General features: G+C 36.2%; 1 protein-coding gene across 7 annotated transcripts in view; it reads left to right on the top strand.

Annotated features, from left to right (window-relative positions):
• Positions 1-23,729, top strand: part of KAT2B (lysine acetyltransferase 2B) — a 41,439-nt gene extending 17,710 nt beyond the window's left edge. The window contains exons 6-18 of one of the 7 annotated variants that reach the window (XM_032443202.2): positions 476-667; positions 2,796-2,902; positions 4,593-4,718; positions 8,434-8,570; positions 9,817-10,025; positions 12,589-12,715; positions 16,177-16,287; positions 17,011-17,154; positions 18,808-18,922; positions 19,700-19,736; positions 19,990-20,053; positions 20,151-20,235; positions 21,739-23,729. In XM_032443202.2, the coding sequence (XP_032299093.1) occupies positions 476-667; positions 2,796-2,902; positions 4,593-4,718; positions 8,434-8,570; positions 9,817-10,025; positions 12,589-12,715; positions 16,177-16,287; positions 17,011-17,154; positions 18,808-18,922; positions 19,700-19,736; positions 19,990-20,053; positions 20,151-20,235; positions 21,739-21,932 (1,648 nt within the window). In that variant the 3' untranslated portion in view covers positions 21,933-23,729. Of the gene's footprint in view, positions 1-475; positions 668-2,795; positions 2,903-4,592; positions 4,719-8,433; positions 8,571-9,816; positions 10,026-12,588; positions 12,716-16,176; positions 16,288-17,010; positions 17,155-18,807; positions 18,923-19,627; positions 19,737-19,989; positions 20,054-20,124; positions 20,236-21,738 lie in introns of those variants that run through there. The other 6 variants (XM_085538410.1, XR_014942965.1, XR_014942966.1 and 3 more) reach the window with 6 other exon arrangements.
• Positions 23,730-24,321: the final 592 nt, after the last annotated feature.

Here is a 24,321-nt window from a genome sequence, read left to right as displayed (position 1 = left end):
CTGGTGGGATACCAGAATTGGAGTCTAGTTGGATTCTGGTGGAGCTAGTTAAAAGTGTCACCTCTTTTGTATATGTGTGGGGAAATGCAGAAGTTTAAAGAGGGGGAAAATAGACCAAGCTAAGGACAAAGTCATTGGAGTCACAAGGTGCAAGAGGCTTCATGAATGACTTGAGATAATCCTTGAATTTTACACAGTGTATGAGTATTGTCTATCACAAGAGCACCTTGTGGAAACTGTAGCATGGAGAGAAAGAATATATGGAGACTTAAGAGGACTTGGCTGATAGTTCCCTAAAAAAAGTCGGACAATAGAAACGCTGTTTAATTTTGACCAGTCTTAATGTGGAAGTGGTTTATACAATTATATGGCTCTTGGTTGTACTATAAATGATGTAGATAGTGCTTTTAATGCTTTCAGTTATTAATTTATATATTAGATGGTGATAACTATCTGACTGTTTTCATCCTTACAGGTGGCTTTGTTATTGCAATGTCCCTCAATTCTGTGATAGTCTACCTCGATATGAAACCACACAAGTTTTTGGTAGGACATTGCTTCGCTCTGTTTTTACTGTAATGAGACGGCAACTGCTGGAGCAGGCCAGGCAAGAGAAAGACAAGCTTCCTCAAGAGAAACGGACACTAATCCTCACCCATTTCCCAAAGTAAGGTGTCACAAAGCAATTATTCAAGGGTAACCACTTTTATGTGACTTTGACATGGAAACATCACTACCTGAGGAAAAGAGGACTGGGAGGGGATCTGATTAATGTTTATAAATATGTAAAGGGAAGCAAAAGGCAAATGGATAAGGCCAGGCTCTTCTCTGTGGTGTGTGATAGGACAAAGAACAATGCCTTAAAATGAATATATGAAGTCCCATACAAACTTGTGGTAGAACTTCTTTATGGTAAGGATAATGGTGCACTGGAACAGGTTGCATAGAGAGGCTGTGGAGTCTTCTACTCTGGTGATATTCAAGACCTGTCTGGATGCCTACCTGTATAACTTACTGTAGGGAACCCTCTTCAGAAGGAGAGTTGAACTTGCAGATTATTGTCTGGGGCTAGAGTTGGTTAATCTTCAAGGGAATGAAAAACCACGTGGACTTTCTAAGGTTGGGTAGAGATAGTTTTTCTTGCCCCTAGTTTTATTAACAGTGCCTTTTAACACTTTGAAGTGTGCTAACTCTTTCTGGAGTAGACTGAGTGCTTGGTATATATGAGAACAGGATTGTGATCTGACCCCGAGACAGGTATAAGGAAGATTCAACACCACATTGGTACAAGGAGCAGATTTGCGCAGGGAGAAGCTGCGCATATACCCCTATGTTTCCACAACCTGGAAAAGTAATTTGGACAACATTAATTGTTCACTGCAGTTGGGGAAATAAGAGAAGAAAAGCTCTGTTTGCTGAGTGTTTTAAGTTTTCTACAGGCTGCCTTGTCTGAAGCACTTGTCTCTGACTGCTGATGTTATGCAGTGAGATATGCCAGAGCACTACATCTCGAAGCACGGAGCAGGAGTCCTGTGCTGGGGCTGGGCTCCCTCCTGCTCCTCCAAAGAGGGTCTTCCTGCTCTCAGGAGAGCTAGGTAGATGTGGTTCAAAAGAAATATAGTTAGAGACTTGTCATGCAACAAAGCTGTGAGTGTGCTGCCAGCAGTGTGGGTGACCAATAGCCCACAGATAAGAATGAGAAATGATATCTCAGGAGAGTTTCCAGGACTGCAGATTTCCGAGTTCCTTTGGCACAGTGACATGTCTGTCTTAGCCTAGGAAACAGCTACCTTGGAGCTGAGTGCAAGTCACACTACCTGAAATACAGCTTTTCCTGAATTTTCATTTGTGCTTGTAAGAGGTCACAGGTGGTGAAGTTGCTTTCTAGCCATTATTAGCTGTAGGAATAGCAGCTAGCACCACATGTTGCTGTGCTTATGTATAAACACGTTGTGTATAAATATATCAGCAGCACTTGATCTTGAACATCCTTCCCCTGTTCATGAAAGCATTACTCAGCAGTCTGGTTGCTTTCAGCTGGACATTTTCTGTATATGCAGATGACTATAGAGAGTAAATAAATGTCAGATATCTTCTGGTCTGAAAACTCCTGTTGTGCAAAATAGGATAAGCAGCTATGTTGCTTCAGAAAGGGAACAGATGTATTAGCTGCATGAAACCAGGAGTCCTGAGCAGTCTGCTCTGGAGTTCCTTTTGCTTGCAGTAAAACTGAGAAAGGTTTAGAGTTTCTGTAAGTGTAACTAAGTGAGATAAAAATTATTACTATGGAAGCACAAACATGCAATTAAATGTTGCAGTAGCACACTTAAAGTAATGAAAATGTGCTCCTATTGTTAATAACTAACACTGTGATTTTATAAATCTGTAAGACATAGGAGGCAAATACATCTACAAAACACTGGTTTATTTAGGTAGAGATCATCTTTATATAACATCAATGCTTATAATCTGCCTACATTCAGCTCTCTTTTTAGTGCTCAGTTTTGGTCTAGTTTCTACCTGTTTATTGTTATTTTTTTTCCCCCATAAAATTAGGCACATATTGCTTATAATCAAGGAGAAATTGTTGTAGATATAATCTCTCTACTGAATTAAGATACTTATCGTCTTCTCCAGTTTGTGATACTGTGCGTGTGAATTTATTTGAAGACTGACCGACAATGTTTTTTATACAGAGTAATTAAATATTTTTTACTTTAAAAATGCTTATTCTAAAAAAGAACCTGTTATGAATTCTCCTTTTAAGTTAATATTTCATCTGCTTTTGTGCCAAGGTTTCTGTCAATGCTAGAAGAAGAAGTTTACAGCCCAAATTCTCCTATTTGGGATCAGGATTTCCTGGTGTCTACATCTCGAACTGGCCAGCTGGGAATCCAGACAGGTAGGTTGGGTTTAGTGACCGATTAAAGAGCATCTATATGTAAAGTACAATACACCTCCTCAAGTGAGGAATTATAAGGAATGAGAATTAGATATGAAGCTTTATCAGTATCTGGCTGCATCAAAATGAATCTGCTTCTAGTGAGAACAGGTGTTTGAAGCTACCATGTTTCTTCCTACAAAGATCCCATCCTGATGGTTGAATCCAGCCAGTCAAAGGCACTTGTGGAGCAGACTGGCTGCAGGGGCATTTCTCCTGAGTATGCAAGTGATGCAAGTGAACTCATTATAAGTGAATGAGAACACTGGGTGGATAAATAGCTGCAGGACGTGCTGGACAGTAATCCCCTATGCTAGTCCACTTGCTACCTAGCAGCATTTTACCATCTACTTTGGGTGCAAACATGCACATGATTTTTTGGCATTTGAATAGCTTTTCCTTATTTTGGTTCCTGTTCGTGTGCTTCATCATCTGTTCTCCAGCTCTATTCACTTCACACCTAGGTAACCGAGAAGTCTGTAAGTCACCCTTGAAACTGCAGGAACACACTTGTGATAATTTTTTTTTTGTTCTCCTTGTCTCCCTCTCCATTCTGCTCAACAGCATTTAAAATCTGCTTTTGCAGTTTATAGGTTGACTTGATTTTTCATTATTTTAGGAAGTAAGGACTAGAGTCATTTAATTCAGTATTTTGCAACAATTGCTGATTATCAGTTGATTAAGCTGTTATGTCAGGACTTCATCTGATAATTGCTTTCTGAGATTAGTAGAAAAAATTCCACTGTAAGAGAAACACATTTTTTTTTTCTTAGAAATTCCTGATTTCTGAGTTCACAAACTGGTAAATTATGCTTTGGGCACAAATTTATTACAACTCTAAAATCATCTTGCTCTCAGCATTTATTCTTTCATGTATATTTCTGAAGTGCTTCATTTTAATTTGCAGCTCTTAAGCACTGGATTCTTGGCACAAAAGAGCTGTTGCTGGTGATGACACCAGGATAAAGGAATGCAAAAAGAAAGACTGCAGGTGTCCAGGCTGTGAGCTGGCACCTCATTTCTCCTCCTCCCTCCTATTTTGGCCTTCCTGCCAAAAATCCTGAAACAGTTGAAAGCTGGATGATCTTATGTGTAGTGTTTGTTTGTTTGGTTTTGTTTGTTTTTAAATTTAGAGAGAGGTTAGACTGTGACTTTCTGAAAGAGCAGTTTCAACTTCTTAACTAGTTTAACAAGTTCTCCCTTCCTTGAGTTTGATTTGTCCAACCAGCCTTTAAATGCTATTCAAGTGGACAGATGAAGCTGAATGATGATATTTTAGTTTCCAGTGGACCCCTACAAAAAGTCTTTTCATGAGGCTGAATGCCAGTGACCTTGGCAGACATGTGAAGGAAGCTCATTTTCTTAATACGTGCTCAGCACTGCAGAATAATAAAGCCAGACTTTTGCAGTGAAGTGAAACTAATGCTGTCATCCAGCAGTAGTACAGTTCCTCAATAAGTTTAGGAAAAATATGTTGAGGTAAAGCTCTAATATCTCTGTTTGCCCACCAATTGCTCTGTTGGTATTGTTAATGTTACTTTGTAGGTGAGTTGTGGTGAAGCTGAGTCCATGGTCATGACAGTTGTTTGATCAGCGCTGTAATTGATTTTGTATCCTGATTTTGATTTGTGTGACTTTTGTGCCATTGCAGTTATCAATCCTCCTCCTGTTGCAAGATCTGTTTCGTATTGTGCAAGCCCGTCATCTTTAGAGCAACCCAACAGTGGAAATATGAGTCCTGCTTGCAAAGTTTCTTCTGTCCTCGACCCAAACTTAGGTAACAAACATGAAGACTCATTTTCTTGCCTTTGTTAATGTTAACAGTAGTTATAGTATACGATGACCATGGCCTTCACTTTCCCATGAGGTGGTTTTACTAAATGACACAGACAGACATGCATAGCTTTTCTCCACTGTGGTAATATTTAACTGGCATATATGGCAACTGCCTTTGAAAAAAAAAAAAATCCATCAGTTTGTTTAAATTGTAGTTATATGGTAAAGGTTCTGTATGTGACAGAGGTTACTGATGAAGAAAGATTTCATTTAAATAGAAAAGGTGGAGTAGAAGGGGCCATTGTTTTTTATTTTAAGATTTTCAAGTTATTGAAATTGCATGCTTATGAGCAATAAAGTAAAGAACAAATACACACATGGTTAAACAGAATACTGGACTAAGGTCAGATTATAAGGTATTTTAGGGAAAATAAAAAGGTGTTGAATAAGTTCTCCTCATAAACACTTTTCAGATACCTCAATCATGAGCTTGTCAAAAGAGTTTGTAGGTGAAAGAGATGATCAAAAGGTCGTGTGAAGTAAGTCTTCAAGGAAGCAGAAGAAACTAAGTGAATTGTTAGTGTCCTCTGTAGAGGAACTTAAGGAGTCTCCTGAACTGCAGCCTTCTTTCTGAAAAACAAGTTGGGAGATGACCTTAAAAGTGATAAAAAGAAGAAGATTTTCTTACTACAGATCAGTAAAATGTGTGGTAAACAGTTACAAGAAAAAAATGATATTTTCTCAGTGTGTGAAAATAAATACAGGATTGAGAATCTAATTAAGTTGTGCAGCTGGGCTGTCATTCGATTTGCCTTCAGCGCTGTAGAACTGAAACATCACAGATACAAAACTGGTTTTTAAAGGGATCCTAAGAAAATTCAGAAAACTGTTTAATTGTAAGATTCCCATTTCAGATGGTTAGAAGAGAAAATAATAAACTGATTAAGAATGGAATGTGTATGTAACATGATATGTGGAAATATGACATTTATTTTATAGAACATAGGGATGTCCATGAGAGAACTGGTGAACAATTGGAAAAAGTTTTGAATGATGTAATGTACCTGGATTTCCAGAAACCTTGTGACAAATTACTTATAAATAAATAAATAAATCTGATTTGGGAAAATAAATGAATCCAATCAGAAACAAGGAGGAAAGTTCATTCATATGTGGGGAAAGAAAAAATAAAAAAAGAAAAAAAGAAAAAAACACCCACTAAAAACAAACAAACCCCAAACCTCAAAAAAACTAGGAAATAAACAGGAATAAACAATTTCCACATTGAATTAAGGTTAACAATAAAATTCTATTGCTAATTAAACAATTACGCTGCTTGAAAGCTTGAAAAGGGGAGTGAAGAACTTAATATTTGTGTACTTAAAGTACTGTATCTGTGGCAAAACAGTCTGTACAATGTATGTAAAATATTGGGCCCTGAACTATCTGGTGGTTTCAGAGGTAGCTCAGCGTTATTGTGGATTTTCCTTAGAGTAAAACAAAACGAAGTGAAAACAAACAAACAAAAATGTAGCTCATTGATAAGTGCTGTTCTCAGACAAAATTCTGTATCCTGGCTCTGAAAAGAAGCACTAGCAAATCTCTAGGCAAAAATAGCTATAAGAAAGAGGTAATTCTGGAGTGAAATTCCTGTTTGTATGCTTTCCTAGTATTTGTCTGTCTGCAGTTTGGATAAATCCTGAGCTAGTGACTGGATTTATCAGTATTATTGTACCCACTAGTCTTTGCTAGATGCTTCCTTCATGAATTTGTTTAATTAGTTGCTGTTGCAATATCACATGTTGGTCCACAGTTAGCAGTGTGGTTAATAATTAACATGGTGTGTTTTGATTTGGAAGCTTCATATGGATTTTCTAAGTCAAATATGTATGACGTGTCAGACTGCTCTTGTTTGGTATAAACTAAGAGTGAAAAAAATCTATAATGGATATTTAATTCCAGTGAATCACAAAATGAAATATTATGTTATCCAAAAATATGTATTGAACACTTACCCTTGAGGTCAACAGCATAGAATTTCACTGCAGAGTGCTGAAGTAAACAAAGAAATGAATAATTTCATTACGATTTTGAGAGGGAACAGAACAAGGAGAGGTATATTCACTCTAATAGTATAGGAATAAAAAAATACATATAAATCTCCATGCTTCACATACGAGCCAAAGAACATAGCAGAAGTACTGGAGTACAGGACTATTTAACAAAAACGTTTTTGAGAAATGAGATGGGTTAGAATACAGAACTAGCAAATAATAAAAGCAAAAAGTATTGAGAGAGGAAGGAAGGGAAGCAGGGGAGAAGTGTTAATTGGTCTTTCTAATATGCATCAGTCTGATGTAAGGCCTGAGATGTAAGAAGAGAAAGACCAGGTGATAGTCAGAGGGACAAAGATTCATAAGAATAATAATCATTATTGTGGCTTTCCAAGATGGAAAGGAACTTCCTCAGGATCCACTACTTATTTTTTTGTAGTTACATTAACTCTTTGCTTGTGACCAAAGTTAAAATAATGCTATTTTTTTCCTGCTAGGTTATGCGTGTTACACATGTGTAGGTTCAAAGTGTTATCAGTATCTTATTATATATTGTATTTACTCTTGAAGTGGCAGTGGAAGAATAATACTTTATTAAAATACAGCAGTCTTATGAAAAGGCAAAGATGTTCAATATTGTGTGTGCAGTAGTGCATGTTAGTGAGCAAAAGTCAGTTTTGTTGGCATTTTTGTGACAGTGCAAGATGAATTTTCCATATAATTGCATCAACTAAGGAATATTTCACACTTTGTACTTCTGTGCTGACCTAACTTCACTGACAATTAGGCTTCAGTTTAAGAGCATTGAGGAAAGGGTTCTTAGTGTGATTTTTTTTTAATCATTCAATTTAAATGGATCAGGTAAATCATAGTTTCTTTATTTATTATACTGGCATGTGTATTTGTTGGAAAGTACTGCACTTTTCAGATACGCTGCCAACTAATCTTGCTATTTTGTTCCCGTTTCTTCTAATTTTGTATTGTTTGTGAACAGCTGTTGTCAGATGTTGTTGTCCTGTTATTTTTGGAGGGACAGCATGTCTCACGGTCTACGTGCCTTTGCTATCTTGGGGAAAAAGACGCGAAGGTCAAAAGAGCTGAAAGGCAGACCTGTAGATATTACCCAACCTCATTCTCTGTGTTGGCTGAGGATGGATAGCATCCTGCTCTGGAAGGCTGAGCTTTGTTAGCACTGCTCCAGGTTACTTTGTGTTGGTTTTATCAGAGGTTAACTTCTGTTCTGTGTTCCTGAAGCAGTGTCTTAAGCCCAGCACTTGTGATTAAAGAAATGGAGTCTGAAATAACTTGCGTTTGCTATCTTGATAATATATTCAATATTGCAGTACTTCTTCATCCACAATGTTTTCTTCATTTACAATTTTTGAACAAGTAATGCCATTCAGGCTTTCTGTATGTATGTACTTGGTATATTAGTATTTAAGATTCAAATTTCTTTTCTATCTATGAAAAAACCTTCAAATCCTAGCTTTTTATTAGAGAGTGATTCATTACAAAAGTGATTAACCTTCTCCTTGTATGTGAGAATATCTAAATTGATTCACAGTCATGCTCTGCTTCCTCTTAGCTGGTTTCATGAGCATAGTGATTAAACTGTTTGTGACAGTTTGGTCATTCTTAATTTGTCCTGGTTTTGTTTTATAGGGGAAAAGAGAAAAAATAACGAACCGTATTCTCTGGAGGACTCAAAAAGACCAAGGGTTGTAGGAGATATTCCTATTGAGTTGATCAATGAAGTGATGTCAACAATCACAGATCCTGCAGCAATGCTTGGGCCAGAGGTGAGGAATGTACAGATCTGATCTGTCTGTAAAAGGCCAGTTTTTAATAAATGTTCCACATGAACTGAGTAAGACAAGAGTCCACAAAACATGCTATACTTAACAGTAAGAAACATACAGTCTTTAAAAGCGTATTTTTAGATAAGTAAACACTATTGGTGAAATGCATCATTAAAATGATGAATAGTTCTAAAAATTTTTAATGCTTTGTGTGCTGTTTGCAAAGAGATATGAAACTATAATAATGAAGAAGAAGCTTTGAGGTTATTTTGTAAGGCAATTCTTTAGTAGGATGATTCCAGAGTACACTTTTTATTGTTAATCATAGATGCATCATGTCAGACGAGGCAAAATATGTTCAAGTCCCACAGAAGGATTAAAGACCCAAATTTAAATCTTCTATCTAGTGCAGAAGAGCTGATCTAAACACTTAGTTGCTCCTTCTTCCACAGTTGCTCTTTTTTTTCTCCTGTAAGAGAAAAACAAACAGAATTGCAGAATTGCACACTTTTTTTTTTGGCTGCCTTTTCCTCCTTCTGTTCTCTTTGCCAGGCTATGTTTTGCAAGCAGCTCTTGTTTGCCAAGATTTAGCTAGAGAGTGCTGAAGGTTTGGAACCACCTACATTTCTTGCTCAACATGTATACTGTGACTGATGGCTTTGCATATTTGCAGTCTGGATGTTGGGGCTGGCAATGACTAGAAATTCAGCAGCCAAACATCTTTTCAAAAAGTAAACAGTATGAACATGCAGGAATCTTTTGGCATTGTGAAAGGATCTTGATAAAAGTTTAAACGTCTATATGAATTTAATCTCTGTGCAAACATACACATGCAGTTGCTAGATATATAACGACAAAAATAGTAGGAATTAAATTTTTTTTTTTCTTTTTTTTCTTTTATGATAGTAATGTAGGTGGTGGAAAGCACTGCTAAAATGAAAAAATAAAGCTGTGCCTCCAAAGCCATTAAAATCTCTGGTCTGCAACACACGTAGGCAAATCCATTACTATTTATGCCTTAGTATACTGTAGCATAGATTTTATATCCGCTTATTTGATGTTGTCATTTCTGCTTAAAAAAAAAAAAAAAAAGAAAAAGAAAAAAAAAAAAAGAGAGAAATCATTGACAGCTCAATTTTTGTATAAACATGGCTTGGGAAAGGAGCAGGGTTTGTTAGTTTCTTAAGGTTTTTCCAGCAGAGGATGTGAAATATACACAATGTGATTGTGTTCCTCTTTCGTACAGACCAACTTCCTCTCAGCACATTCTGCTCGGGATGAGGCAGCAAGACTGGAGGAGCGCAGGGGGGTAATTGAATTCCACGTGGTTGGGAACTCCCTGAACCAGAAGCCAAACAAGAAGATCATGATGTGGCTGGTTGGTTTGCAGAATGTATTCTCCCATCAGCTCCCTCGGATGCCAAAGGAGTACATCACACGCTTGGTTTTTGATCCGTGAGTACGGCTGGAGAGGACTTTCATGATTGGGATGAAGAGAGCACGGTGCTTGTTGCAGACAGTGATTTTAGAATGGGCCAGCCCAGATACTGTAGAGAGGAACTCTACCCCTGCTACCCTTATGTTATTCTTATGAATGTTAGAACCAAAATTCTGAAAATAATTCTGGTGTTCATTAGTGGCCTCTGGGCCCATACTAACTTGCAGACTGCTCCATCCTCTGTTTTTGGAGTTTGAAAACCAAATGGCAGCAGAGATTGAAGGCTTTTCAGTGAGAAGAACTTGCGGAATTTATGAAGAACAGCATCTAAGTCAACATGGGGAGAATGCTTAAAATCACTGCTCACAAGAGTACATTGCCTTTCTCTTTATACGTGCACGTTTCCTGCCTTGCTTTAGGTACAAATCTACACCACAGGCACTTTTAAAGAGATATATTTGCTGTAGCAGCATCCACAGGTTGCATGTTGTCCTTCATCCACCCTAGTGAACTGATGAATTGTGTTTAAGCAGGAGAAAAAGGGTTCTCTACATTCATGGATATTTACGCTCTGCCCATTCTGACTTTTGTCTTCTGCTTAGCTGTTGTATTACACGGATGTTTTTCTTCTGTTTACAGCCCTCATTGCCTTTACAGTTTCAAGGCTGTCAGGTGTCAGTCTTCTTATTGATCAATACATTAAGACAATTTGTTGCCCTGACATTTTCTTTACCTTTTGCTCAGAAGTGTCTATTTTTAGACTGTTGCACTTCTTACAGAGCCTACTTCCAACCAATGTGCTTTCCCCAAATTTCTGCCTGTGTACAGTCCATGTCCATTGAAGATCTAGGGGCCTGCAATATTAACTGCAGCACTTCACAGTGTAGTGTGCTTGTGGACTCTTTGCTACATGTCAGTAGATACCATAAATGGAGCTCTGCTTGAGCTGATCTAGATGTCTGCCTAGCCTGGTTAGTGGTAGAGCCTACCTCCACCACCAGTGATATGAGCCACTGTCTTCATGTCTGCTATTATTGCTGTAGCAGTTATGAAAACACTTCTGGAATGATTTCCTCTGCTTTTAGACTTGCTAGCACTTCCCTCTGCACTACTTTCTCAGTGCCAGCAAGCTCTGCTGCTGCATGCTCTGTGCAATCTCTGAAGCTCAGGCCACCCAGTTCTGGGACAGGTGGACAAAACTTCAGTCTCCAAGCACAGGAGACTAGCCCTGGGACTTTTTTCTGTGTTCTTCAGAAGGGACCAGCAAGGTTCTTGTGAGGACCAGCACCAGTCTGGACTCTTTTTCTTCTCCTATGTGAGGGTAAATGCTGCTCAATTTGGAGGGAGAGGCAGCACTGAGAAATTTTCTGAATTTCGGTGTCTTAGCAGCACTGTGAACTCAAGCAGAAGCTACTGGTTGAAGAAGTTCAGGTTCCACAATAACCAAACATCTGAGTAAATTTTGAAGCAGTGGTCTTGTGCCATGGCCTCCTCCCACATTTCTCTAGGCCCTTCTTTATTAGCAAAGACTCTTCTAGTAGTTTGATAGGAAAAAGTGCAGTCTAACTGTTCTCTTCCAAAGACTTTTCAGCCATTAATATAATTATGATCTATTTTGTTCTTATTTCCAAAGTGGTCATCCTTACTAAATCTTTTTCCAGCAACTCAAATACGGAGAAACAAAATTAAAAACACAAGCTACTACACACTACTGTCATTCTACAAATTAAAAACACAATAATAAAAAAAAAAAGAAAAAAAGAATATGTACAATATATAAATTCTACTTCAACACTGACATTTAAAATACATCTACTTTTCAGACTGACCTTTTTTTGGAAGAGTCTCAATTTGGCACCAACTTTCCTTCACACCAAAGGCATCTTCTCTGAATTTACAGTATTGTTTATACAGTTTATATTATACTGTGTACTGAATAATCTAGAGAACAGCTGCAGTGTAAATCTTTCCAGACCTTGAGGATGATGCTAAAATTCTTGGTCCTTGATGTGAGAGTTCAGATTGCACCTTGCTTTATCTTTCCTGGCAGTCAGTGCAAGTGCAACAGAAATGGATATTTATTCTGGTCTCCATTTTACTAGGAATTAGATTAGAAATATGAAATATCATTTATTGCTTGATCAGCTGTGTTGGAAACTGATAGCACAGCTATTCAGAGTACATGCAAGGAATCAGGAATCCCTTAGGAAGGACTTGCTGTCCTGTAACTCCATTAATTTCTAATTTAGGCAGGCTAAGATTATACTGAGAACTGCGCAATGGCACAACTGTCAGTAATATAGTCAACAAAAGCAATATAAATCTTATTAATAGAAATACTCTAGTATGTAGGAGTACTTGGCAAGGCTAGGACATGCTGCATAATGATGAATTTTATGGTAAACTCAAAGCATGATGTTAAGACAAACTCTTCGGTAAATACAGATATCTTAACAGAGGCATATACAATTGCAGTGGCACCATGGAAAGAAGTGAATCAAGTTTCTGAAAAAAGGAAAGTAATGGCACATTATGTATTATGTACGTGAATTAAAATGAATGTTATTTTTGTCTACTCAGGAAACACAAGACTCTTGCATTAATAAAAGATGGTCGTGTTATTGGTGGTATCTGCTTCCGAATGTTCCCTTCCCAAGGATTTACAGAGATCGTTTTCTGTGCTGTGACTTCCAATGAGCAAGTCAAGGTAAAATTAACTCTCCACTAGAGTTTATTAAATGCATATGAATTCCATTTACCACCGTATATAGTCCTAATTTTGTGGTCTCATTGAATATATTGTGCTACCAAACAGAAATCAAATTTGATAGATACAGTGATTCTGAATGTACCATAGAAAACCTAAATAATAGGACAGATTTAAAATCATCAGAATAATAGTGGGACTATTTTCTAAGAAAAAAGACACATTCCTCAACACAAAAATAATGGTAATTTTTCTTTCACTCTTGGATTATTCACCCTTTTCTTCAGCAACTGCCTTTCAGTGTGGCATAACGCATCACGGTTGGCTGAATTAAGTGTAGCTTACATGTGTTTGTAATTTATGCTCAGTCTCTTTGTGATGTTAAACAGCTTCAATGAAAATTAGTTATATCAAATAAATTAGGTATAGTTTCACAACTCAAAATAAGCATACACTGTTTTGCATACTTATTTTTGAGTACAGTGTGCATAATGTTCTCAGTGTTGATCTGTAATGTTGAGAGAATGTAAAGCACTATAAATATACAGGAGATTCTGCTCCTCTTCTCCAGGATTACAGGTAAATCTAAGTGGGAGTATTTAGTTCAGGATATTGCCTTTAGATGGTGCTGTAGCTATATGTTTTTCAGTTGAAATTGTTAATGCTGAGATGTGGGTTAATTTAGAGTTTCTAGCAGATGAACAAGCAGAAACTGTGTGAAAGCCTGTGACAACTTTTAGTACTTGAATTATATTTGAATTTATGAGACTCTGAATTCATAAGGTTAACATTTCCATGGACACAGTAGTATATAAAAAAAGCACTCAAAGTGTTTTATATGAACAGTAACAGAGTTTGCTGTTGGTATGTTTATTCTATGTCTATATAATTCATAAAAGGTGTTTTAATTAAACTGAAGCATTCAAATGTGCTACAGGAGTTGCCAAATATTAGTTGTGATTCTCAATTAACCTTTCCAAATGTAATGGAGCAAAACTTGGACTCCTCACGTTGCCTTACTGGGGTTGCGTATGCACTCATAAAGCACACTTTCTTCTGTTACCCTTCGGGTGTCTCAATATTTGCAGAGTTCAGTTGACTATTTCTTAATTTTGGCCTTCCCACATTCCTTTCTAAGTAAGATGACCCCTAGCAGCAGATATGTGAGAAAAAACAAATGTTCACACAGGGATATCACTGCAAACTCTTGGGAAAAATAAACATGTTTTAATTCAGTTTGAGGTTGGAGTAAGAAATATGGAAATATGGATACTGTTTTGTGTGTGATCTTTAAAAGTTAATTTGGTTTTGAGATAGATTGATGTTATATTATAAAATTATTTTAAATTGTATCGTACGTGACTTTGTTTCTCTTTAGTATAGTTGGACTTTGGCAAGCATTTGTGAGACCAAATAAATCCCAGGGAGGTAATAAAAATAATAAATCAACTAAAAATATTTGAGCTAATTATCATAGTAATTTCTGGAGTTTCTTAGAGGCAAGAAGATGATAATTAGTGCTAGAGATTAGCTACTTTGGGATTTTTGGAATGAATTGCAATGTTTCAAGTTGTAAGTAAAATGCCTCACACAGTTTCTTGCACCCTGTTGATGAGAAGGGAAGTGAAAAGCTTGGGTGGCTTATGCACTTCTTGCATTTAATTAAAACATTTTTCTTTAAAATTTATGAGACTTTCTGTCCTTTGCTGAGTTATTTGCAATTATCTCGTTATTTTGAGCACTTCTCAGTTCTAAGAAATGCTGTGCCACTTAACATGCCTTCAGTTGTAAAACTGCTTTGTAATTTATACCATGCATAATATCTGCTGCTTTAACAAGTGACTATTCTGCTCTAAGAGCTTCCTCAAATTCAGAAGTATTTATTTTTACATACACAATATCTTCATTTTAAATATGAGGTCTGAATGAGATATGCTCTAAACAATATCAGGAAAGGAAGATAAATGCACTAATTTTGTGCCTAGAGCGCTACATTTTTCAAGAATGAATGTCACTACTTTTTCACTACTGGTGTATCCCTGTGTTTTGTTTTGGGTTTCAGCAATTACCTAACTTGCTTTTATCTGGCTGTTTTCATGTGTGTGGCTATTAAAATTTCAGTCATAAGTACATATTTTGTAATGTACAGTTCCTAGTTACGTAAATAAATTTTTTGCCAGCTTTCAAGAACATTCTATGTACATTTGTGAAAATATCCAGTTATTTCCCATGATGTTAAAATTTGAATATATGGAGGAATAACACATTATTATGGGATTTCCTGTATTTTACCTTTTTTGCCTCACAGCGTAAGGGGACGAATATAGCTCACTTGGAAGTGTGAATAAATGGAAACTTTTGTTTACTTTGGGGTTGAATGAAAATAAAAATTATTCCTGTGTGCAGTCAGAAAGCATAGCTATTTTTTATTATTATGTTACCTATTGTGATAATAGATAGTTATTTCACTATTCCCTTTTGTGCCTCATGACCAAAAATGAAATCTTTGAGGAAGAGACTGTTTCTGCTGCAGATACACAGAACTCAGTAAAAGAGAGGCAAGAATAGTTTTCTCTAGGAGGAGCTGGTGTGGCAGTCCCTCTGTCTTGCAGATTTTAAGTGATGTGACATATTACAGTATACATAATTTTGTTTCTATTAGTAGACAGTAACTTAAAAGAAGAAACATTTTTTGCATGTTAATTACACCTTTCAAGACAATGTATCCCTTTTGAGTCTCACTTTACTATGAAGAAGGGTTGAGGGAACTGGGCTTGCTTAGCTTGGAGAAGAGAAAGCTCTGGGGAGATCTCAATGTGGCCTTCCAATACTTGAAGGGAGCATATAAACAGGAAGAGGAATGGCTGTTTGCAGGGGTGGACAGTGATAGGACAAGGGGGAGTGGTTTTAAACTGAGACAGGGGAGATCTAGGTTAGATACTAGGAGGAAGTTTTTCACACAGAGGGTGATGATGCACTGGAACAGGTTGCCCAAAGATGCTGTGGATGCCCCATCCTGGAAGGCATTCAAGGTCAGGCTGGACATGGCTCTGGACAGCCTGGTCTGGTGGTTGGCAACCCTGCCTATGGCATGGGGGTTGAAACCAGATGATCTTGAAGGTCCTTTTCAACCCAGGCCATTCTATGATTCTGTAATTCTATTATTTACCCCTAGAAAGACAATAGGTTTGGGACTCTCCTAGATTAAAAGTGAAGCAGGAATCAGAAGCTGCAATATTTTGTGTTCCCTGCTAGGTCACAAAGATATCTCTACAAGGCTGAAAACTGTTAGGTCTGGAATATGCCTCACTAAGATATTTATGACAAAATGTTTAAAACTAGGATCTAGAGGAAACACTGCATTTTGTAAACCCTTTTGTAATAACTCTTGGTACACAGTTTGTAATATTTGCAGTCCCCAGAGGCTTCAGAATGTCTTTTTTCTTCTGCATTTCACACAGGGTTATGGAACTCACCTAATGAACCATTTGAAGGAGTACCACATCAAACACAACATTCTCAACTTTCTCACATACGCAGATGAATATGCTATTGGCTACTTCAAAAAACAAGTAAGTCACACTAAGAAATTACTTGGTGCAGGAAGTGTGCTTCTAGAAGTGATGGAACTGAATAAGAAAAGTAGTTAGATAAGCATACTTTGAAACTGCAACTAGACATAAGGAGTTTTAGTTTTACTTTTTATACTATAAGGGAGGTGAAATGGGAAATGTTGCCCAAATTGGTTTTAGAACTTCTGTGTCCTTGGCAGTCTTCAAGACTGGACAGAACACTGAACAGCCTGATCTGATGACCTCCACGAGTCCCTTCCATTCCCATTTATTCTAGGATTAAATGTACAACACTGAGTTTGTTCTTTACACATTCAGAATGGATAAATTGTAAACTTGTGATTCTGCTTACAAGATCTATGCAGACAGACTCACCTCTGAAATGTCCTTTCCAAATTTGAAGTTGCTCAGTATCCAGGTAAGACTGAAGCCTTTGACTGTAAATGGTGAGGTAGAGGTCCTGGTTGGCTTCCTGTTTTTTACCAAGGTTTTATAGAAAGCACTGCAATGTAAGAATGAAATAGAACCCAAGTGAGAGTCTTACACTGATTTTATTGTGTTTGTTTTTCACTTTATTTTTTTAACTGTATGCAGACTGTATCAGTATATATGTTCATATACATATAAAATTACAATTTGATTCTAAATTATTGGAGCTCTTTCATTTAAAAATACATAAAAAGAAAATAGCATAATTACAACTTCAATTTATTTCTTTTCCAGGGTTTTTCCAAAGATATTAAAGTACCAAAAGCAAAATACGTTGGCTACATCAAGGATTATGAGGGTGCCACATTAATGGGATGTGAATTAAATCCAAGGATTCCCTACACAGAATTTTCAGTCATCATTAAAAAACAAAAGGAGGTAAAAGCTGAAATGAAACACTGAATACTATCATCTCTTAAGATGGTCAAAAGCTATCTAGGAATGCTGTTTAGAAACGGTTTATTAGTATCAGGTTTTCTCTCCTTTTCTTTGATTCATTAAACATTGAAGTGTATATTTTTCATTTAATTAACTTTTTTTTTTAGTCTCAGTGCCATACTTCTGCAGTTTAAGTATTAAAAAAAAGTAGTGATATTTTGAGCTGTGTTGAATAACTTAATTGATTCATTATATTAATGAATATATTAAGATTTTAATGTTTTAAAGTACAAATCTAGATTACTGTTTTCCTGAATTCAAAACGATAATGTTAATGGATCATAGTTTTCAATATAATAACAATTTATAAGCAGAACAAGTAAGACATTTCAAGTTGTGTTTAAATACCTTCCTAGACATTTAAAGAAATAGGAATTACAAGGTTAACTTTATTCTTCCAAGGATAGTCTAATCTCATCACTTCTAATTTTGTTAAAATGCCCCTCTGTGGAACAATAATTTTCCTTCCAGTAGAACTATTTGGCCTGTGCTGACAAAAAGAAAGAAAAAATCAAAGGGTTATGCATTTAATATGCTTATCTCTTCTCTCTGGTAACCAAAGGAATAGCATGAAGCTGCATCAGGGAAAAATTACACTGGATATCAGGAAAAAGTTCCTCCCTAGAGGGTGGTCAGGCACTGTAACTGGCTTTCCAGGGCAGTGGTTACAGCACTAAATTGCTAGAGCTCAAGAAGTGTTTGGGCAATGCTCTTGGACATAGTATTTGATTTTCAGATAGCGCTGTAAAGAGGCCCTTTTCAACTTGGATGTTCTGTGATTCCAGTAAAAAATTTCGTAACTTTCTGGGAAGTTTTGATAACTCAAGTCCATATAGCACAAAGAGTTATTTTTACTTCTTATATCTGTTTGTTTGGGTTGCTCTTCAGATCCCAGAGTTCTTTTGGACCCATCATTTCCTCATGGATGGGATGTTGTTGGGGTGGGCACATAACACTTATCTTTTGTAGTTTGCTACAGTTGCTTCTCTTAGACTTGCCTAGTAGTAGTAATACAGTTCTAGGCTCAGGCCACCTGGGCTGGGGAAGCCTTTTTTGTCATTTAGGAGCAGAACATAGGTTCCAAAGAGCAGCATCAACTTTGACTTCCTAATGGTAAAATCTTCAGTAAGAACATCTCTGGCTGATATCTAAGCAAATCCTGTATTTACATGCCTTGAAATCTCCAGCTACTTCTAAAATACTGCAGTATGAGAACAAATGTGTCTTGAAATTTCTGACCAGGATGTGTGAAAATAGTTCACAAGGACCAGCTGTTGGAGTTAGTGGCAGTTCCCCAACAACTTCCAGGAAATTTCCTTCCCTTCATCTGCCATCTGCCCATCTGGCAGTGATCAGTGAGCTGAGACTCCTTTCCTCCAGACCTATACCTAAGTAGACATCTGAGAGATTTGCTAGACTCATCCGCAGAATTAGTACTTGGCCAGGTATCTTGCCTCTGTTACCCACTTGTATTTCTAAGGACCGTAAGTTCAGGATATGAGTGTTTCTTTGCTGATGATGGTTTTGCATTAATCTTCTTTGTTACTTTGGAGCACATCAACTCTTTTTGTTTTCTCTGCTGCTTTATTACAGATCATTAAAAAGCTTATAGAAAGGAAACAAGCTCAGATTCGAAAAGTTTATCCTGGCCTTTCTTGCTTCAAAGATGGAGTACGACAGATTCCTATAGAAAGCATCCCTGGAATTAGTATGTATCAACCTCCTTTAATGTAAAACAGAAGAAGAACTCAAGAAATGTCCAAGATTATAAATACTAATACAATACCTTATTTATTTTTTACTAATGTGCAATTGATCTTTCCTCTGTTAATTTGATTCCAATGAAGATTATTGCATTTCCATTCCAGTTGATGTCTGCAGTACATCCTTGAGGCATCGCAGGCTGATGCTCTTTTGTGTACATGTGTTTGATTTGATTTACATCAGATCCATCTTTGATTTATATCACAGTATAGTCAGCAATTTCGATGTCACCACTGATGCACTGCACTCCTGAATAAGGTTGAATTCTGTGCTAAACATGGACTTAGAACAGGAAAAAATAGATTCAGAACACTGAAGTATCTATTTTTTTTTCTTTCTGTTTTCTTTTTTAAATTCTGTTTGCTCAGCACTGTTTTTCTGCAGTTTATTCTATTTCCTTAGGGAATCAAATTGAACAACCTTTCCATCTTTTTCTTTACAGAGGTTATGGTAAAATATGTATTGAATTACTTTTACAAATGGGTGTATCACAAAATAATAGTTTTAGAATCTTTTGCAGTCTGGAAGAAGAGACATGCAGAAAATTGAATGGGGCTCAGAGTTAGGTTTTCCCTTTCTTATTAGGAGGAGCTTTTATGAAAACTAACCTATTTTGCTATGACAGTACTGAAATTGCTTATATTTTTAGAGCTGCCATAACTGAGTTAATGCTTTGACCTACTGTAGTTCTCATGTAATCTCTCATGCTGTTGGTGTACAGGAGAGACTGGCTGGAAACCAAGCGGAAAAGAAAGAGGGTAAGTGCTGCGCAGAGGAGGATGAAGTGGATTTGAGATTCCTTTGAGAAAAGTCTTTCAATAATGTCATTTGAGTTTTCCTCCCATTCACTGGAAAACAGATAAACAATCTGCCAGGGATGTGTTCTTATGAGTTTTGTTTTACCTTTTATTTTGCTTGAATTTTTGGAATTGCTTTTAGGCAAGATGCACTTTAGCTTGAATCCCAGATCTTCACTCCAGTAATCTTTTTGTATTAATATTTCCTTTCAAGTAAAGAGCCCAAGGATCCAGATCAACTTTACAGCACGTTAAAAACCATCCTGCAGCAGGTGAAGGTGAGTGCTAGTTCTAGCTTACCTTCTATAAAGATTTAAAAATAATTTCTAATATAGAGTTTCCATATTAGATACCTTACTTTTTTCTTTACCAAAGAGCCATCAAAGCGCTTGGCCCTTCATGGAACCTGTGAAGAGAACAGAAGCTCCTGGATATTATGAAGTTATAAGGTTTCCCATGGGTAATGCCATTAACATTTTCTAAGTATAGTGTTTAAAAATCTTTACAGCTAGAGGCATAACAGTCAAGTTGTAATCTGATTGTTTTGTGTTAAAAGATACATTATTTACAGCTGGATAAGTTCAGCTCCAATGTACTAAGAGTACAAAGCTGTCATTTGAAATTTGGCTAGTCTGTGATCTTTCTGAAACATTTATGAGGTATACCTGTGAAATCTAAGCATGCCCTTAGAGACTCGCTGTGAAGCACTTACTTAAAAGATGCAGTCATCTCAAACACTCTGGGATTTAGCTGGTTTATAGGAGTTGCAAGAATATGTTTTTGTGTGGTAACTGGTCATTGCAGTTCCTACTGCTACGCTAAAATATCTGATGGTAAACTTTCAAGAACACCTGTTCAAACTGATTTGAAAACTAGATTTAAACTTTCTAAATCCCACAGAGAAGACTTCATCAGAAGTGCAACAGTTTTCAATTTAACTCTTAACAAAGGACTTGCTTGCTTCAGTTTAAATTTAGGAAAATTCTTTATTCAACTGCAATACGAATCATTTCTTGTTACTTTTATCTTTGTATTTTAGACAGAGCTATTTTTTTTCTTCTATTGTTAATGTGGGATGACTTGCAAAGGAAAGTACATGAAAACTGATAACATTTTTCTCCGCTTTTGACTGCTGTCATGTAACTTCTATAATGATTCAGTGCTATTCTAAAGAGTTCCTTGTTTTGATCACTATTGCAGTAGATTTAAAAATGAATCCTGGCATTCCTTCACTGTTTATGCAATGCTCACCTCCATCTTTCTGACTTCTCTACCTTTTAATGTTATTAGAGAATGAAATACAAGTTGATTGCAGGCTACTATCACTCCTTTTAGTAGAACAGTGTTCATGTTGCTTTCTGTAGACTCCTGGCCTGTTTGTACTAATTTGTGTAGTTATTAAAAGAGCAGCCAGCTTCCTCAGTTGCTAACACAAATGTATTTTCTAGCAATGAAGAAAAAGAACATTGAGTACCATCCCTTGGCAGAGTTTTCTTTCTCTGCTTTTCTGATGCCTGCTCTTTTCTGTGTTTATACAGAAATAAGGACTTTTAAAGTTAACATGTGTTGCATGTTATTGTCATAACTCTTTACTTCTATGCTCCTCAGGTCTTCTCCTGCAGAGCTTGCAACAGCTTTGCCTCACAGAGCATTTAGGAGAGAGTTAGGGACACTTCATACCCACAGGAAAGTCAAGACAAGTATAAGAACAGACAAGAATGAGTTTTGAAGAATTAAAAATAAACTCTACACAAATTTGTTATTACCGTAAAATATTGCTTAGGTCCAGGGGCTCAACTGGTCTTTTTGTAACTAAAGGAAGGCATAGGCCTTAGACTAATGCAATTGCAAATAAGGCCAACTGTCGCTTCACCATTTCATGACAAGTAGCACATCAAGAGGAAGGGATATTGCATAAGATACTGTTTGAATCAAACATTAATCTATTTTTTTCCCTGCACAGATCTCAAAACAATGAGTGAACGACTCAAGAATAGGTACTACGTGTCTAAGAAATTATTCATGGCAGACTTGCAGCGAGTCTTTACAAATTGCAGAGAGTACAACCCCCCTGAGAGCGAATACTACAAATGTGCCAATATACTGGAGAAATTCTTCTACACAAAAATTAAAGAAGCTGGATTGATTGACAAGTGACATTTCTTTTTGTTTTATTTTGTTTGTTAACAACCAAACCAATCAGTGTGCCTATTTTATGGGCAGGGGAAGCCATTATATAGCTGAGTTGTGGGACTATAAGGTTTTGAAAAACTTTTGTTTAACAATTAGCACTTTTAAAAACCATTTCAGTTTTGCAAACATGTATTATAACAAAGTTACAAAAATTATTTTATTAAAATGCTTTATAATGTATTTAATTATTGATATTATTTTTTTGTGTTCCCACTATCCTGTGTTCATCATATTCTTCCCAGCCTCAGAAAAAACTACAAAATACGGGAAGTTGCACTTGTTTGGGAATACAAAAAAAATTCCCAGACAATGAATGTTACTGCATTAGTTAAGCTTATAACTATTAGAAAAGCTTTATGATTTTTTTTTCCCCCCATTAAAAAGAAAACACAGTAAGGGAGAACAAAGGGAGGGAAGGAATGTCTGAGACACGTATTTCCTTGTAGAATCTTTTTATATTATTTTTTAAAAGAAACATTCAGCTGGTTGAGAAGCTGTGAAAGAACAGCCAGTTCAAAAAAAGAACTGCCTACAACATTTGATAGATGCAAGTTTTTCTATTCCTTTTTTTTTTTTTTTTAAATAAATATATAATCTGCAAATTGCAATCTCATAACCACTATTAAAAGAAATAATTAAAAATCAGACTAGATATGTAATGTCATAATTGACTTATGCAGGACATAAGTACTCGAAATACCTTAAAAGGTTCCAATTTAATTATACTATATTTAATTTTAATTGGCTTAATGGCATTAAGGTTTTGATGCACTTCATGATCCACCCCATTTAATACTCTTCACTCATAAATTCTTCAGGTTACTCAACAATGACAAGACTATTGTACACAAAAGTCAGTGTATTTCAGCTTCAATCTTATATACTTGCTTCTGTGGTAAACTGGATTTTATACCAAGCTTTATTGTAAATACTTATTAACTGTGATTATTTAGACCCAGGAGCACATTAGCATTTTACAGCTCATATTAGCATATCTTCAAATTGAGCACATACGTAATATATATATTTTGCTGCCTACACTACATTTAAGAGGTACTTCTAACTTCCTAATTGAGATAGTACAGGCCAAAAAGTCATCACTTGATATTTTCTAATTAGAATTTGTAACTATAACGCTTTTGTGAAAAACAAATTTAACTCTCATTCTTAGTGTTTTATATTTACAGGTGATACACTGGTAATGTTCAGTAGTTATAAGGCTGAAATAAAACCACCCTATGCTGCATCAAGGAATATATTCCTGCAAAATACCTGTGCAATGTTAAAGCAGTTCAGCAAGTAGATGTCAGGAACTATCTGGTAGCAAATGTGGTATACACAAGGTATTCAAGCGTTAACACTAGAATTGCCACAGTGTTTCACATGAGATTAGTCAGAGCTACATTTGGATCTATAACTGAGGTACAAAGAATTTTTTTTTTTCCTAATAGCCAGTACCAGATGCTATGATCCAGTTTTGTAGATTGGGCCTACAGGTGCACCTGTAAGCTTAGTATCCTGTGAAATTTTGTTATTTTCAGAGTAGATTTTCTTATTGTATTTCAATCAGATTGTCTCTTCTATATTGAAGCATTTGTTTTCTAATTTAAGAATTAATATTTTCATAGATACTGTGCAATAAAGTTACAGTAGAATATGTGGTTTTGCAAATGCTTTAACAGCTGATGAATTTTACATTTGTAAAATTAATATATTGTATTGGTACAGAATAGTTTTAAATTATATATGTACAAAATCTTACTTGGTCTCCTCTTCTTTTTCATTAATCCCTGCATTGCAAATATACACGCTGAAATGGTTTCACAACTGAGTACCACGAATCTGTATGAATGCAGTCAACACATTTTCCATGTGCACTTGAAAGAACTATTCAAGAAGTTCATCAGGAGTGTTGAATTGACTACAATATACAAAGCTGAGCTGAGAAAGAAGCAAGAGAGGGGAAGGTTCCAAGTATTCCACCTATTCTCAGCTTCCCATTAACTCCCCACACCGACAAGCCTCCCCCCCCCTCTGGAGCCCTTTAGTATCAGCATCCAAGGTACTGAGAAGTAAACAGTTGTATAAAAGCATATGGTCCATAAGGTAGTAAGTAGCTTTCCTAGATACATCTAGGAATACCACTTAAGAGACATGGGCTATATTCAGAGTACTTCCTGCAGCTGTGATTCCTCAGACTTAACAACAACAAAAATATGTATTATTATATATAATATATAAAATATATTTTAATAAACTATATAACTATATATATAAACTATATATATAGTTTATATATGTATTTGTCTATCACTTTATTCTTTTTCCATGCCTGATTAATAGCTACTTGCAG

Source organism: Coturnix japonica, chromosome 2, assembly GCF_054131305.1.
Source record: "Coturnix japonica strain WE chromosome 2, WE-NBRP24, whole genome shotgun sequence".
Taxonomy (NCBI): Eukaryota; Metazoa; Chordata; class Aves; order Galliformes; family Phasianidae; genus Coturnix; species Coturnix japonica.
The sequence above is the reverse complement of the archived record's forward strand: the minus strand, read 5'-3'. Positions and strand labels throughout refer to the sequence as shown.